Below are 18,583 nucleotides of genomic sequence, written 5' to 3'. Positions count from 1 at the left end.
GGTCGGCTTTAGAATACTGTCCCAGGATTTCGGAAATAAAATGGGTACGGTAGGATAGAGGAGGTTCTCCTGATCAAGAATGTAGTTATAGCCGCAGGAAACCAATAGTTTTCGAGATATTTAAGTTTAAAATTTAAAATTATCACTATTTGAATTATGTATTTTTTCGATTTAAAATTAATTGTACACTTATATTTTTAATTTTTATGTTCACTAACACTTCACTAATTCGTTGTACACATTTATTTTACATTATATATTGCAAAAATAGTTTTAATTCAATATTTGACTATTTACTTAAAAATAACGAAAGAGCTACAAACTGTCAAAAATACAATTGAAAGGAAGATTAATAAAAAGGAATTTAACGCGGAAAAAACTTGATAAACCCCGGTGTTAAACCGACCAGGCTTATTTTTTGGAAGGGTGGCCGAAGGTCGTCTACACAAAAAGAAGTTCTGCGCGAAAAAAAACTTGACACACCCCGGTGTTGGATCGACCAGAGTTATTTCTTTGAAGCGCGGCCGAACTTGACATACCCCATTGGCTGCAGCAGCAAAAATATTTTTTTGGGTATTCTATTTGCTTTATTTCCTTTAGTTCATTTACAAAATATGTCGATAAGGTAAATTATTTGACATACTGCAAATCTTTCGATTTGAACAATAAGTTTAATATTAACATAAAACAATTTTTGCACTATATAATGTAAAAAAAAAATGTGTACAAACAATTTAATGAAGTGTTAATGAACATAAAATCCAAAAAATACGTGATTCAAATAGTGGTAATTTTTAACTTTAAACGTAATTATCTCGAAAACTATTAGTTTCTTGCGGCTATAACTATATGCATATGTTTTGTCCACGTAATTTTAGAGTTGAAATCAAAATGGCATTCTTATTTTTTTTTTCATGAATGAAATTTTTTAAAACGTTAAATAAAAGTAAAAATACCAAATTTTAATAATTTCATATCCAATCGACTGTTTGCAAAGGTTATTGGTAAAATATATACACTTTTTCTAAACTAATGTATTAGTTGCATATGTTATGGCCACCACTGTACATATATTCTTGATCCGGAGAACCTCCTATATCCGACCATACCCATTTTATTTCCGAAATCCGGGGACGGTATTCTAAAGTTTTCCCAATATTTTTAACTTAAAGCTTACAATTGCTAGTTGCTTACAAAAAATTTAAGCAGTCGGACTATACCTGATATTGAGCATTTGTCTTACCACTTATTTCAATGATACGCCCTATCTAACGTTACAAATATGATTCTGCCGGCAAATAACTTCACTTATACAGTATATAAAAAAACAAGTCGCATTAGTGTGTGTTACTATACTTGCAACGCGGTCTGCATAAAAAGACGACAGAGGTGCAAACTTTGCACCTAAGTTACTCCTTATTGGTTGTTCTAATACATGCATTCACATGAACATACGTATGTACATAAATAGAAATAATATTCGCGTACACAAGAACAAATTTAAACTCCGTTCTATAATATAAATTTAATATCACTATATTTATGTACATATATCTGTGTATCATAGTATATATAATATACATATACCTACATATATGTACATATAATATAATTACAATTAATGTATATTTGGAAGCTTTGTCGTTATTTTCCTGCGATTTCTCTTTTTCCTAGTATTTACCTATCCAAAAAAAATTAGTGTTTTCATCTAAATGTTATCCTAAAATACTCATTTGCATTGCAGTCTTATTATTGGTTAATTAAAAAACTGGATAGGTGGTTAATTAGCGCCCGCACGCTTTTTTCTAATTGGTTGTAAAAAGCCCTCGGCAAAGCGTTTCATAGCATACCGTCACACTTGAAGCCGTACGCAATAATCGTTAAAACAAAGTCAAACGCATTCGTATAAAGAACAAGTGCTCTCTATACATAAATTCATGCACGAATGTTTGAATGAATATAAATATCTACACAAATATCAATACATAAAGACGCATTTCTACCAAATACACACTCATGTTATCCTCAACACAATAGCAAACATATACGTATACATATCTTGTACTGCAGCAAAGCTGTATATACTACACACTACTTATAAATAGGAGAAACGTATATTTATATGTTTACATCCACGCTGTACTACAATGGAGCAGGCAGGCGGTAAACAGCAACAAATGAACATCGTCGAATCAGATCGAGTAGAGTGAAGAGTCAAACACACTTGGAGAATGAAATCGTTGGAAAAACTAAAGAGAAGCGTCACAAGCAAACTTTGAGAGGTGTAAATGGTTGGTTATACTAGGGTTAACGTATATAAATATAGCAAGTGTATAATAATGCTTGGTTAAAAGTTCATTTGCTCTCTTGTTTTACCTCATGGGCTAAAACAAAGCAACTCAGAAACAATGTACTAAGTGCTACTACACTCAAAAATGTGTAAGACAAAGCATAGCCAACGATAACTAATTAAATGCAATTATTGGATTGGCTAAATACATACATATGTGGAGAACAGAAAAGTGGCGTAGTGGTTGAGACAGACTATTTACTATGCAACAAAAAAATTTGCAATGTAAAAATTTGCATATGCTACAAATGTATGTATATTAAAGGATAACTTCATTTAATTTCGTAGACTTAAAATCATACGTCCCTTTATAGATAGGATTTTTATATAAACATAACAGATATAATCAGGGGTGTTGTGAAAACCATGACAGATTTGCTTAGTTGTCAGAATTGCAAACCAGTTCTCGTTTTCAACGGTCTCATAGAATGCGATTGGAATTTCGTATTTTCGAACATAGGCAAAACCAATATTCAAATCAGCTGTTTCTTATTGTGACAAAACTTGCAAATAAATAAACATTTGAAAAAATTTAAATACTGTATAAAGTCTATTCAAGTTTATAATGAGTTATCGCAATTTAGTTTTTATTTTATAAGAAAAAGAAAGCAACTAAAATAGTATGAGAGATCACTGTAGTACAGTTGATGCCCCAAGCAGAATTATAAGTGAAATTTAGTTTACATTTGCTAGTATGCTTACGTTACATAGTATTTATATCACATTATTGACAGAATAGATATGTTTTGTAAATCCTTTTCAAATATCTGGCAATATTTTTTATCGGTTTCAATTTTGATTCCGACAACTATCATATTCCACCCATGAATATATTTATTCAGATGAATTCTATATGCTCTATTTATGTTCAATCGAAAAAAGTTAAAATGTCGAATTAAAATTATTTAAAAAATACGGCTATAAACACTAAATATATATTTTTTTCTCACAGGGTATGGAGCACGAATAAATTGCTTAAAAACATGTAACAACAAATGTGAAATATATTTGTTGATGATTTGTACATATACATATATAAATGTACACTCATACTTATACATTATTTGCGATTAAAATATGTATAGTACATATGATATGAAAAATCAACTTTAATGTGTGGGAAAATAAATGTTGATTTTAATCAATCAGTTTGAATGACAGCTATATGATATAATTGTCCGATCTGAACAATTTCCAAATTTCGAGAACGTATCTTGTCAAATAAAAAACTTTTTAAAATTTGGTTTTGTTTCGATCAGTTTGTTTGACAGCTATATACCATATTGGTGCTATAAATGATCAGCTTCTTGGTGAGAAAAGGCGTGTGAAATTTTTCGGACCTACATATGTATATGTATCTCAAAAGCTGTGGGACTAGTTTGAGTATATACAGACAGACGGACATGGCTAAATCAAGCCTGCTCGTTACGCTGATCATTTATATACCACCTTCTGGGTGGCACAAATTTCGTAGCGTACTGTTTCCCTGTATCTGTGCATTTAAAAGAATTTTATTATTATATTTTTTTGGAATCTTGAATACATGCTTATGTTTAGAAGTATATGTTTTTAGTTATTAATTATTTTGACTTTTACCGCAATGGGATATAAATTAACCAATCTCTTAAGTTGAATCAAATTGGACACAGTGTGCTAAATTTCTGTAGTTTAAGAGTTTACCCCGAGAAATGTGATATGTAATTTTTATATACAGTGACAGTCTTTAACCTATAAGAGATATCAAATTACCGGACACGGACACTATTCTGGTAGTATTTCGTTTAAATTGTCTCTGATAACCGGGCAAGTAACCGCAAAATAAGTAAAGAAAATTCAGTATATTTGCAATTCTCGTTTTTTCTGTTATTATAAGTTTAATTCTTAATTGTATTGCGACAGTTTTTTTTTTAATAACAATATGCAAAAGATTACAGCAGGCAAAGTAAATTGACTTTCGCCGGCGCCTCTTGTTCACGGGGCTCAACGAAGACAACTAACGTGATAGTTTTCATTCATTTCTTCTGACCGTCATTGGCTCGCATTCATTAGTTCAGTAGAAATACATACATAGATGTAGTTCAGAGTCGCAGAACTTTTTTTCAATTTAAGAAATATATATGTATGTAATTTTTATTGATGTTGTGTCGTTTGGCTACGGGTCTAACATTTTTGGTCACCTCTTTTGAAAAGAAATTATTATTTGTATTTTTTATTTTGGCAAATCGTTGCTTGGATATACATAAGTATGTACATATGTATATTAAACTTAAGTATACGAGTATAAGTACATGAATTTAATACACGTTCATATCCACATAAATATATATGTATGTAAGTATACATGTATTTGCCTGTCCTAACTACAGATAATTCGTAAAATACACAATGTTTAGTCAGTTACAACTTCCGTTCTTTTTTGTTACCCTAAGAATATATTTGAAACTAAAGTTTTTGCCACGCCTCCGCGATGGTGGGTGTCTGGTTATGAAGAATTTGAATGCACATATACTTATATACGTACATATGTATGTATGTATACGTACACATATTAACCACTTAGGAGTGAAAAATTAATTATTTGCGAAAATATTGCATATCAATTTAAATTAGCAAACAACTTCACATGTTTAGAAACATAATCAAAAATTCTTTGTAAGTTCAACTTACTAGTTAAAAAAATTATATTAGCAAACATTTAGGATAAATGCATAAAGACTATACATATACATATGTACATACACATATGAATATGTATATATTTATCGCTCAAAAAATTAAACTCTCAAAACCCGCCCATCAACCAATTTTGTTTCATAAATCTCCCCACCACCAAACTACATAGTATATACTTACGTATGTACATATGTATTTAACTCTAGAAACAATTCCTTAATACACGAATGAGTGTGCAAATGTGAGGCGAATGAGCGGCGAAAAAGATTTACTAGTGCTCCACAAGATTTTGTGTGAGAGAGAAAGCAATACGATACTGCACATTAATGAAAATCTCGGGCGAATCGGATTCGCTTCCAAGTAATTTTATACATATTTTTATACTCTTGTTTTTATATTTTACTTTTAATTATTTTTTCCTGCTTTTAATATGTCTACATTTTATATGTATGTATGTATGTATGTATGTATGTACGTAATGATTTGTTTAAACCTTTAATCCCAACAATTAATTTTAATCCCCTGAATATAATCAAGAATTAAAAAATAAATTTTTGTGAATTAAAATTTTTTCGCTTTTGTGAATCCCAACATCGGGACTAAAAAATGAAAATTTAAATTACAAACAATTCGTAATTTCAATTTCATTTCTCATTGAAAAGCTGAGAAAAAACGTAGGCATTAGGTCGGATACATACATAGTATACATACATATAGATATGTACATATGTACGATCTGAGTTTATTTAGCTATGTCCGTCTGTCCGAACTAGTCTTCGTTTCTGAGCTAACGCTCTGAAATTTTGCACACATCTTTTTTTCCCAAAGCTGGTCATTTGTCGGAGCCGCCAATTTCGAAACACTATAGCATATATGTACATATGTAGTTAGCATACAAACGAACAAAATCATGCCTTTGTATAGAAAACTTATTATTTGACAAGATATCTTTACGAAATTTAGTATAAATTTTATATATGTGAAAGATATTATAGCTTCGCCACAACAGAAGTTAACATTTTTCTGGTTTTTTTGTAAGTTATCCTTTCCTATAATACCCATCATTTTCTCACCACTTGTTGGATTAACTAGATCGTGTATAGTATGTATGTATACAGACAGAACGGCGGAAATGTCTAAATCGACTCAGCCCATCATGGCAAACATTAATACATACTTACATACATACATATGTATATACATTTTATAGGATCTCCAACGCTTCCTAATGGGTGTTACAAATATCGTGACAAGCTTAATAAAAACTTTAAGGTAAAAATCATAGTTCTGATAATTTTTTTTGATGATCAAAAGTTTTTTTCACCTGTACAACTGAAAAGTTTATCGTTGCCATTTGAATCTTCCATTGTTCTGTGCAACGCATCAATTGATTGTTGAAGTTAAATTTTATTCTCCGCATTTGACATTTTGCTAAAATTTATAATAATAATAGGGGTATTATCTTGCTCTTGCAAAACCCTTGCACGGTGCACGAATTGCAGAGTATTCCACTTAGTGCAACGCCACTACAACAAACACACACAGAAAATTATTTACAATGGCCGTCAAATATTAGTTTGTCAAAGAAGTCTTGCGGTATTTTCGCTAGTTGGCGCTGAAAACGCGTAGTTCTAGTTTTATTCGTCGTATCGGGTCATACTATACCTTTTTGGAAAGCTCATTTCACACGCTAACACGTGTTTGATTGATTGTCGTTTCTTTTAAGTCGTTCGTGAATTATACCGTCGCAAACATAAGCAGGAGCAAAATAAAGAGAAAATACGGCAAGGTTTACAGTACTACTACGATAAGGGCAAAAATGCATATCAAGCCGCCAATAAAATTTGTGCAGTTTATGGACCCGATACAGTTTCCATTTCCACCGCACAACGATTGTTTCAACGTTTTCGTTCTGGTGTAGAGGTGGTCGAAGATGCGCCAGGCTCCGAAAGGCCTGTCGTCGAAAATTGCGATAAAATCGCTGAATTGGTCGAAAGAGACCGGCCTAGTAGCAGCCGTAGCATCGGTCAAGAGCTGGGCATGAGTCATCAAAAATTCATTTCAATAAACAAAAAAAAAAATTCAATAAAAATACCGCAAGACTTTTTTGACAACCCATTATGTCAGACCAAAACCCATGTTCATTTTCGAGCAATGACGCGTAAAAATATAATTGCATCCCTGTTTTAGCTGTCATTTTACAAAACACATATAACGCCGTTAAGTTGCAGAGGAAGGTAAGTTTTAAATATATTTTAATTTCTGTTTAAATTATAAAGATTTGTTACATTTACAATGAATACAGCATGTGCGCCAATTCACAATAGTCATTCTCAATAAATTGACCGAATCAGCAGTTCATATATCACTAGATACTGCAATGGGTGCTCTCTTGGCCTTGCATAATTCGGTATAGGATTTTTGCATTTTGGGTCATCGTGCAATCTTGCAAGAGCAAGAGAATCCCCCTAATATATTTTTTTAATTTTGAATGAATTATGTAACCTAATTGATAAATCCTGTCTTTTAAGTCGGATCAAGATGGGCATAGTGTGCTAAATGAAACCAAAATCGGCCCAGTAGTTTCGGAGCTTACCCAGCACAAAACTTGACTTCTTATATTTGTATATACATATATGTATATAAATATGTATATACATACAGACAGTGCCTCACAAAAATATTCGGAAAATTAATTTCAAGGAAGAAATTGCCCGAAATTCTAACAAAAGTTTTATAAATATTAAAATATATTGTTTAATTACGGTACTAAAGTTTTAACTATCATTTAAACTCAAAAATTAAGTTTTAATTTTAAAGGACATATTTAAAAATCACTTCAACTGAAAAATTCATATCACAAAAGTACTCGTAAAAAAATTTTAGATATGAACTAAAATTAATTTTCATTTAATATCGGGTATCGTATCCATTCGTTTTGCAGCTATTTCTCCAAATTCTTTGAGAATTGCTTCTTGGAGGCCACTTTTAGATGCTATGTTACCTTTGCGAAAGCACGTTTCAAATCTGCTCACATGTGCTCAATCGGATTAAGAACCGCGGACTGATGAGATTGCTAAAGCTTTTGGAATGTTGTACAATATTCATAATTTGTATTGTGACTTAAAGTTTCGCATCGTTGTCCAGTTGAAATATGTAATGACTGGAAAGTCCAAATTTATCCTCGTTACCATTTAAATTATTTTTTAAGATTTGAATTAATTACCGGCAACAAATATTATCAGCAATAAGCTGCAAAGCAGTACATTTCCACTCTCGTGCTTAACCGAACATATTATGTACTTCTTTTGGTTTACGGAATTCACTTTTAGCCAAACTTTTTTGTCACAATCAGGTCCAAATATGCTGAACTTCGTTTCGTAACTAAAAATTATTTTTGACCATATCTCGAATTCCAAAAGATTTTTCTATTTTTTCACTTATAAGCAGCCTTATTCGTGGAGTTCGGTCATTATAGCCAACAATTGTAAGCGTCCTGCATACAGTTTCATCGCTGGCTCGTATTCCAGCATTACTGAGCGAGGCATTAATTTATTTCTGGAGCTGAAATGAATTTTCTCTAATTTTTCTCACAATAACAGCTTTAGCACGACTTTTAAGTTTTTTCAGCCTTCCTCATCGCTGCCCTAACTTCAGCGAGTTCCTCTGTAAATTGCTGTGGTTGTTTTTTCCTTCCTTTGAAAGATTAAATATTACTTTTCTTTCTGCGAATGTGGTTTCTTTTGATATTCTTCCCAAATTTTACACAATTTAACTCATTTTAAACAATTTAACGCATTTTACACAATTTAACCCATTTTTGACAAACAAAGACAAAATGACCGGGTTCTACAAAAGTCTTATTCAGACTGAACATATATTGTTAGTGACTGATTAGAACGCCATTGCCAGTACTTAAAGTAGTTTCTGAATATGTGATGGTTATTTTTTAGAAACGAAAATTAGTTGGTGAAATTTTAGTTTGAATGAAAAAACGAAAATTCCTATGTAAAATGTATGGGAACCTAAAAATAAATAGCGACCCCTTAGAGTTAAGCTACAGCGCCTGGCTTTAGGGAGGATTTTTTGTTTGTCAATCACTAACATTTGTGGGGGTAAGACTTGAAAAAAAAATTAAATTTTTTTTTTTTTTGAAGCACCCTAATATACATATATCTTTAACACTAGCTTTAGTAATTTTCTTACAACACATGTGTTGATGTTGTACAAAGAAATGCGTTACAGAAATGTAATAAATTTGAAATTATGGAAATCAATATTTTCATGTATTTTCAATCATTCTTGCATATATATGTATGCAAATATGTATATGTACAAGCGAAACTGTGTATATGCACTGGCGCACGTATTTCACCCTTGTTACGCACAATTCACCCGAGCTGAGCATTTTTAAATGTAATGGTCATACGCCCAACAACATCTTATGTATGTATATTTGTACATATTTTGAGCGAATAGTAATACGTACGTACGTAAATATCTTCGTGGTACATGCAGCAAATAAGGAATTTATTTCATTAGAAAACATCCACATTCTACTTAACAAAAATACTAACTTGTATTAGTTACAAGAATGTTTATATACATATATATGGATGTATATCATCCTTTAAATTTTTAGAAACAAACCGAGTGATTTTAATGAGTATATGATAATGATAATGATAATTCTTTTACAACTTCTTCTTATAAACTTTGGAAGAAAAATATATGTATACATAAGTACTTAGGGCTCAGTAAGACTACTCATATTTCCAAGTAAATATGAATGAATGCATTATAAATATTTGCATCAATATTTAAATAATAACAAATAATCGAAAAATCTATACTCACATAAGTCACAATAATTAAAGGCGGATAAATATTTTCATATGCCGGCAAAACCTAAAATACGGGGTGTGTTCAAAAAATAACGGAAATTTTCGTTTAAAAAGAATTTCATTTGTCATTTCCCTACATTAACCCAATACCGCCAACTGTTCTCATTAAAGGACACCTCTTCAAATAGTGATATCTGCACCTTAAACACCGAAAACTAAAAATGTTTAGTAATATGATAATAATTATAATTATGGCATATATGTAGATAGCACAAAAGGTATGTATATGTATATGGTACATACATATGAAATTATATACACAAACATTTGTCGATAGTGTCAATAAAGAGTAATTTCTGACGGTAACATAACTAAAAATCCGCTTGGTGAACGAGTAGTTAAGTCCTTACGAGAAAAATTACCTACAGCACCGAAGGAACAAAGTGTACATTTTGATAATTTTCTTACCAAACTACCACCTGCATTGCGACCCAAAACTTTTGGGATATAGAACTACTTATACAAAACCAAAAATAATGCAAAGCGATGCTTAGTTTGTCACTCTAAGTGCCGCAGGCTTTGTAAATTGTGCACAAAACACTTTGCATTGATACATAAATTGCCCATTGCCCCAGGTGGGGACACCCATTTTTTTCAACAGTCAAACCGACAAATTTAATTTTTTTTTTTAACTTTTTATTTTTTATAAATTAATTAATGGGTTAATGTGGTTGTTTTTAAAATAATTCAATCAACCGATCGTTGAAACCCTTCTTAACTCGATTTTTGGGATAGCCTTTAGCTCTCACCGATGCATCATCTATGCTTGGAAAAGACGACCGTTTAAAGCTATTTTTATTTTTATAGTGATCAGATTTTATCCACTTCTGGTATTACAAAATATCATCGTGAAATAAATATGTTCCGTTAATTTCGTTAGATAACATGTATGTACATATAGTATGTATGTACAGTGGCTCACAGCCATTTTCCACACCCCATTTATTATTCAAAAATCCTCAATGTACATTCAAAGCTAAGTTATTTTACATTACGAACACTTACAAAAACATTCAAAACAATTCCTTCCTATGTAGAATACAAGGTGCGTTCCAAGGTACACAGAACAAAAGGGTTTTTCGGCAAAATTAATTTATTTTATTCAAAATAGATTCCTTCTGCTTCAATACAGCTTTTTGCAGGGTCCAAAAGCATGACGAACGAGTGTTTTAGCTCGTTGGCCGTCTGCATAACGCTTTCCTTTCATGGGCAAATGCATTTTTCCGAAAAGGAAGAAGTCGCATGGTGCCATATCAGTCATAATGGTTAAAATGTGATTTTTGGGCAAATAACCGGCCACAAGCGTCGATCGATGAGACGGATTCTGAGCAATTTTTGGTCGTCAGTCAATTTGTGCGGAACAAACCGTGCACGGGACGTCGACGGAATTTCCGGTGATCACGGATTTTGATTGGCCCACATATCGATCGTCATTTATGTTATCACGACCACTTTGAAAACGTTGAAACCACTCGTGAACTCTGCTACAGGATAGACAATCATCGCCATAGACTTGTTTCATCAATTTCGATGGAAAGTCATTTGTATGGCGTCAGTATGGCTTAGTTAGAACCGAAGAATCTTCGTGGCATAGTTAAACATGGTGGAGGACACGTAATGGTTTGGGGCTGTATGTCAGCTGATGTCGGCAATTTAGTTTTTATAGATAAAAGTATGGATAAAACCATTTATTTAAATTTACTAAAAAATAATTTGCTATAAGGTGCAGAAAAATTTGGTATTCTACCAAAACAATGACCCGAAGCACAAGTCACAATTAATGCAAATGTGGCTTATATGGAATTGTCGCCATTTGGTAGAAACGCCGGCACAAATGCCTGATCTCAACGTAAAAGAGAATTTATGGAGTGTTCTCCAGAAAAACATTAGAAAACGTCATATTAGCCACCAACAAGACCTTAAAACTGCGTCAGTGGCAGAATGGGAGAAAATATCTCCAGAATACACTAAAAAACTTGTTTGTTCCATGCAATCCTTGCTAAGATCGGTTTTAAGGTCCGTATCCAGCTCTCAAGTTATTGCTCATTATACATTATTTCTTCAAGTAATTTTGACAGCAGGTTACGCATTGTGAATGATCGACATTAGAAGAACAAGAGAGAATAAACAAAGAAAATAAACTTTGAGCGTAATATGTATGTATATATGTGCGTAGTAACATAAATATTTTCCTTGTGATTTAAGGAATGTTGTTGATGATTTTTAAATTTTCAAAATGAACTATACTTCATAATAATGACTTTAACTAATTTAGGATGAATTTAATCATTACTTTGAATTTCCTTCAAGAAACAATTATTGATTTCACGTTTCTTCGCAAAACCAGGTTTGCCATATTTGCATTTTATTGAAAAAATGTATTAAAAACTAGTACTAGATTTCTTTAGAGTTGCATACTAGCACAAGAAAATTTACCACAGGAACTTTCCTTGACCATTTCTTAAGCGTTTTTTTATATGAAGTTTTTACATTTCTTGAGAGCTGGATTCTAAGCTTTAAAGCGAATAGGTTACCCTCCAAAATATTAATTTACAAAAAACTTCATTTAATTTTAAGAAACATTCATGTATTTTTAAGTTTCATTAAGCACACGAAATAATTGAAAAAATTTATTAAAAATTAGTACTAGATGTCTTTAGAGCTGCATACTAGCACAAGAAAATTTACCGCAGGAAATTTTCTTGACCATTTCTTAAGCGTTTTTTTATATGAAGTTTTTACATTTCTTGAGAGCTGGATACTAAGCTTTAAAGCGAAAAGGTTACCCTCCAAAAGATTAATTTACAAAAAAATTCTTTTAAATCTAAGAAACATTCATGTATTTTAAGTTTCATTAAGCACACGAAATAATTGAAAAAATTTATTAAAAATTAGTACTAGATTTCTTTAGAGCTGCATACTAGCACAAGAAAATTTACCGCAGGAAATTTTCTCCACCATTTCTTAAGCGTTTTTTTATATGAAGTTTTTGAATTTCTTGAGAGCTGGATACTAAGCTTTAAAGCAAAATCTTTGCTAAAGCAAAAAGGTTACCCTCCAAAACATTAATTTACTTAAAACTTCAATTAATTCTAAGAAACATTCATGTATTTTTAAGTTTCATTAAGCACCCGAAATAAGCTGTGACGTTGACTTACGTGGTATTTTGTTTTTGTTGTATATATTATATCGGGTGATTTTTTAAGAGCTTGATAACTTTTTAAAAAAAAAAAACGCATAAAATTTGCAAAATCTCATCGGTTCTATATTTGAAACGTTAGATTGGTTCATGACATTTACTTTTTGAAGATAATTTCATTTAAATGTTGACCGCGGCTGCGTCTTAGGTGGTCCATTCGGAAAGTCCAATTTTGGGCAACTTTTTCGAGCATTTCGGCCGGAATAGCCCGAATTTCTTCGGAAATGTTGTCTTCCAAAGCTGGAATAGTTGCTGGCTTATTTCTGTAGACTTTAGACTTGACGTAGCCCCACAAAAAATAGTCTAAAGGCGTTAAATCGCATGATCTTGGTGGCCAACTTACGGGTCCATTTCTTGAGATGAATTGTTCTCCGAAGTTTTCCCTCAAAATGGCCATAGAATCGCGAGCTGTGTCGCGTTGTGGCAGATCTTCGTTGAAACCACTGCAACCAGCTGTCATTTTCCATTTTTGGCAACAAGATCTTTGTTAAAATCTTCCATGTGGTCGCCATTCACAAACCCAATTGCTGCGAACGGCGACGAATCGACATTTCACGGTCTTCAGCCACACTCTCAAAAACAGACGCAATATTCTCTTCTGTACGCACTGTACGCATTCGTGTGGTTGGTTTAATGTCCAATAAAGTAAACTGAGTGCGAAACTTGGTCACAATCGCATTAATTGTTTGCTCACTTGGTCGATTATGTAGACCATAAATCGGACGTAAAGCGCGAAACACATTTCGAACCGAACACTGATTTTGGTAATAAAATTCAATGATTTGCAAGCGTTGCTCGTTAGTAAGTCTATTCATGATGAAATGTCAAAGCATACTGAGCATCTTTCTCTTTGACACCATGTCTGAAATCCCACGTGATCTGTCAAATACTAATGCATGAAAATCCTAACCTCAAAAAAATCACCCGATACTTAAGAGGAAATTATTTTGAATGTTTTTGTATGTGTTCGTAATGTAAAATAACTTAGCTTTGAATGTACATTTAAATTTTTTTTTAAATAAATATGATACGGAAAATGTTTCACATTTTATTTCTTATAAAAAGGTACACGAAATAAGCTGTGTGCCACTGTATATTGATCGATATACATATGTACATATGTATGTAAGTATATGGTATAAATCATAATAATATTATGCACTAAATGAAGCGTTTTTGTTTTTGTTTTGTAATAAATTTCTAATATTGTTAATTTTTGTCAAGATGCGGAAACAACAGAAAATCGCACTGTCTGTTGAACATTAAATTTAATATTAAAAATTCATACCCAATCAACCGCAATAGCATAATCGGCGAAGTCGTTGTTCGAAGTTTGTAACAACTAAAAGCAAAAATTTAAAATCCTATAAAATATATGTACATACATATACTTATGTAAACAGGTTAAAAGAATTCTCTGCTTTTTAGCACTAAAATTTGTGGTCCCGTTTTTTCGTCATCTAAAGACTATCCCGCTAATATTGTGCAATTTAATAATGTTTTGCTTTCCACCCTTTTTAATTTTTTCGCTTTGCCTCCATTGCTAACAAAACCGCAAAATGTTGCAAAATCTAAAAATTAAAGTTTTTATTTAAATTCGTAATACAAGAACTAGAACTGAAACGAGATGAGCGTACACTTTTGGCGTATGAATTTCTTTGACGCGACAACAAAAGTCGCGTTATCTATGGCGTCGCCTGGCTGTGTGGCATGATTAGAACCGTTAGCAAATAAGCTCACTGAGAACAATAGCATAAGCAAGAATGATAGAATACAAGATTACGACGACCGCCATTACGAAACGTCATAGTTCCGTGTTGAGAAGAACATGAGTGAAAAACTGTCAAATGGCTTGCAAATTGTAAACAGAAAAATAAACACTTTTGTAAATTCGCAAAATATTATTAATCCTTTCGATTTTAATGAAAAGGTTTAGTGAAGCGATTGAATATTGTTGAGTGAAAAGATTTGAATCATTTCTAAAGAAATATATCGGCCTATTGATAATAAAATTGTCTATTTAGTTGTGATTCAAATGGAGAAGACGTTTCATGTGTTGTATATAAATATATACATATGTATATTATAAGTTCAGATGTATCAGATGTATGAAATTATGACAAAAGAATTGTGAAGTTATATTGAAGATATATTTGTAACATATTTTTAACCTATCGTCAACTAATTCCAAATAACGTGAATGATTAAATCAATTGTGTTTATGATATTTCAGTCTTTCTTTTATTGTACATAAACAGATATTTATATTAGTAATAATTCTAATATAAATATGAAAATAAATTAACTTAATCTATAAAACTAAAACTACTTATATCTTTTCTCGAAACAATATTCTAAACATTCCACTGAAATTTTTCCTGCAAAGACGAATGAATTAATATTATTTTGGGAATTTCCAAAAGTTTCAGGATGCAGGTCGCAATTTCTGTCGGAAACAAAAAATTCAAAGAGATGCATATTTTTTAACCATTTATCTCCTAGTTAAACTAAAAAAAGTTTAAAATTTTTTTATAAATTGAAAAAAGTGGTTTTTGACCCAAAAAATTTAACTTTATGTTGTTAAAAATATGTTCAAACTAGATTTTTCTTATTTTTTTTTAGTTTAAATAGAAGATAATTTAATGCCAAAGATAATAAACTTTGCCCCAATTCCATACGAAGTTTAATTTTTTTTCTATCTTACCCGCCAATTAAGAAAAAACGTAAAAATGAAAAACCGAGAAATCGCGCGTCAAAGTTTTCGCTTTCTGCCCAAGCGCTTATACATACATACATATGTATGTATATCTGCTAGACGCTCGGACACTATTTCTTTTCTAGCTTCGAAAATATTTCGAATTCCCATCTATAACTTTGGGGACATATTCTTAGATTATTTTTAAGGAGATTTAAGAAAAAAAAACTATGTTTTGAAGCTTCTTGCATGCTCTCCCCTTAAGCAATGATTCCTAAAATTTAAAGCAGTAAGGCAACATACAAATATTCGTCTATGCAGGAAATATCAAAACTTTTCTAGGTGTTTCCAAAAAAAAATTGGAAATTCTTTTGATTTAATATGCAGTTTAATTGACTTTATAGCGTGAAAATAGCCGTACTCAGTTTGATATTCTATCCTTATTGCATTTATCTCTTTTTCTCATTTCATTACGAACTCTTTATTATACTGTAAACAGAAAGGAGTCGACAGAATTCAAGCGACATCTGTCAAATATTAAAATACACAATTTCATATGGACACAGAAATTTAGACAGCTGCACGACTACACGACAGCAGGCTCTCAGTTGTCGCTCTCGCTAAATTAAAAATATTTCTAATTTTGCCGACGACAGTAGAGAGGAGTAGTGATGCCACTAATATGGAAAATGTAAAATTATTCAAAGCTGATCTGACGTTATTTTACAAAGAGAAGCATAAAATAGCTCTGTTATATCATTTGTAATAACAATTGATAAGTTAAAGCAAATATATTTACTTATTTACTTATTTTTTGCATACAAAATTTCACTTTTAACAAAATATTAAAATTTCATTGAAGTGAAAGTTATTAGTATTCAAAATGGTCAGCTGTGTTATTTAGTGTACATGCCGGCCATTGTATGTCGGTGTCGTCTTACAAATGTTCATATAGTAGGCTTCACGACGCCACTTGCATTTCACTGTCGTTTAGTCATGTCGTGTCGCTCTATATGTGTTTACCACATTATTTGTAGATCAGAAGTGAATTCTTCGTATTTAAAGCTTAAAATCGATTATTTTGCGAGAAAACTTGATTATCGGGTAGAATCGGAATCGAGTTTACCATCCCTACTGGCAGCCATCGCGTGCACATATAATAACCTCCGCCCAATAACCACCACAAAAAAAAAAAATTTTTTTGCCATGTTATTTACATATATGGAAAATAGAAAATTTGAAAGAGGCACCTCTTAATATTAATATTAAGAGCTCATCTTTTGAGTTACTTTTTTCACATTTTCGAAAGTTTTTAGCCTGTTTTTCAGTTGAAAAAAAGGTTGTCTCAGAATGGCACACCCTAATGTACATATGTATGTAGTTACGAGTGCCACAAGTATACTTACTTGTCGTAGTATACTTATGAGGTGGGAATTAAAACGCACTGATTTCCACACACCTTATAAAGGTTTATTAATTGTAATTAATATATATAATTGTATGTATATTTTGTTTGGGTGGTACACGGTTGGCGAACTCGCTGCGTCACGTCACTCCCGTCACTTGGGGGTTTATTAAAACCCAATTGCGGTGATTATTGCGGTAGCACAAGTGCAAAGATAAAAACAATGATAAAACTGAATTTCGCGGACGACTGTCTTTCTTTACGGATGAAACGGTAAGAGGCCAATCACGGTCGGATCAATCCCTTTTGATGGTTTGGGTGGTGAATATTAACTGACATTACGAGTCGTCTCGTTAATAATCGTATGGTTGTTGTGTTGTAGTAATGATCGGTGTTTGATGCGTGTGTGTGTATTGGGGTATGCTGTGAGCTGTTGTGTGATGAGGTGTTGTGACGTGACGTGATGTGTGGTGATGTGATGTTGCAGAACGCTCATAGCTCTTGTGAACATCCCGACCCCCCTAGGCGAATTAATCGGCTAGGAGCCTTTGTAGCTGTTGTAGTGTACTGAGTACAGCGCTCAACCCTGTTGAGCGTCGTTGTTGCTGGCGATGAGCGTGGCGTGGCGGAGATGGCCGCGTACGTCTTGTGGTTGGTTGGGTGCGTCGTCGTCGCCGGATAGGATCGCTGCGTGGTCTGGTACAGGAATTGGTGTGATTGGCTCGTGTGGGAAATCGATGGAACAGAGTGTGGTGCGGCCTGTGGCAATATTGATAGGCACCGTTAGCCCAGCACTCTATGGTGGCGTGGTCATCTGCCATGCAGGTCATGCAATGTCCGTGAGCCCTTGCAACCTGTTGACGTTGAGCGAGCTTCATACTTTGGAAGATGGTGCATTGTTTTAGAGCAAGCGGGCGATGGCACAGGCTGCAACATGGAGGCCCCTGTGGCTCTACTAGCTGCTCTTCTCCTATTTCTCTCACTGCTGCGGCGGATAGCGGGGGGCGCATAACATTGGCCCTTGGAGCGGCAGCGGGTGCAGCCGACGCTTTGGGTGCAGTGATATCGGACCTTACGGTGTTGGAGGTGGTTTGGGTCTCCTCTACGTCCATTTCTATGGGAATATAAGATTGCAATAAATTGATTTTATTTATAATGTTATGATGTAGTTGTTGTAGCTACATATCTATACAAATGTATATGTATAATAAGTTGATCTCCAACGCACTTGTTTGAATTTATTTTTATGTACGGATTATAAATCGGGTTATTTTCGAATTAGCGGAATTGTTTTATTTTTCGATTAATTTTGCGAGTTATTTTGCGATTTTGGTTGAAGTTGTTCTCGCCGTTTGGA

The 18,583-nt window shown here is 32.8% G+C and overlaps 2 protein-coding genes across 15 annotated transcripts in view; one reads left to right on the top strand and one right to left on the bottom strand.

The window, feature by feature from the left end:
* LOC126766083 (zinc finger protein 2) overlaps positions 1 to 18,583 on the top strand; it is a 366,591-nt gene that overhangs the window by 33,358 nt on the left and 314,650 nt on the right. The window lies entirely within an intron of this gene.
* LOC126766186 (uncharacterized) lies at positions 17,523 to 18,486 on the bottom strand. Its single transcript, XM_050484079.1, has one exon. It carries the CDS (start codon positions 18,336 to 18,338, stop codon positions 17,757 to 17,759), a length of 582 nt encoding a protein of 193 aa, XP_050340036.1. The 5' UTR covers positions 18,339 to 18,486; the 3' UTR covers positions 17,523 to 17,756.

Source organism: Bactrocera neohumeralis, unplaced genomic scaffold (assembly GCF_024586455.1).
Source record: "Bactrocera neohumeralis isolate Rockhampton unplaced genomic scaffold, APGP_CSIRO_Bneo_wtdbg2-racon-allhic-juicebox.fasta_v2 cluster11, whole genome shotgun sequence".
Classification (NCBI taxonomy): Eukaryota; Metazoa; Arthropoda; class Insecta; order Diptera; family Tephritidae; genus Bactrocera; species Bactrocera neohumeralis.
Note: the sequence above shows the minus strand (reverse complement) of the source record. Positions and strands in the feature narration are given on the sequence as shown.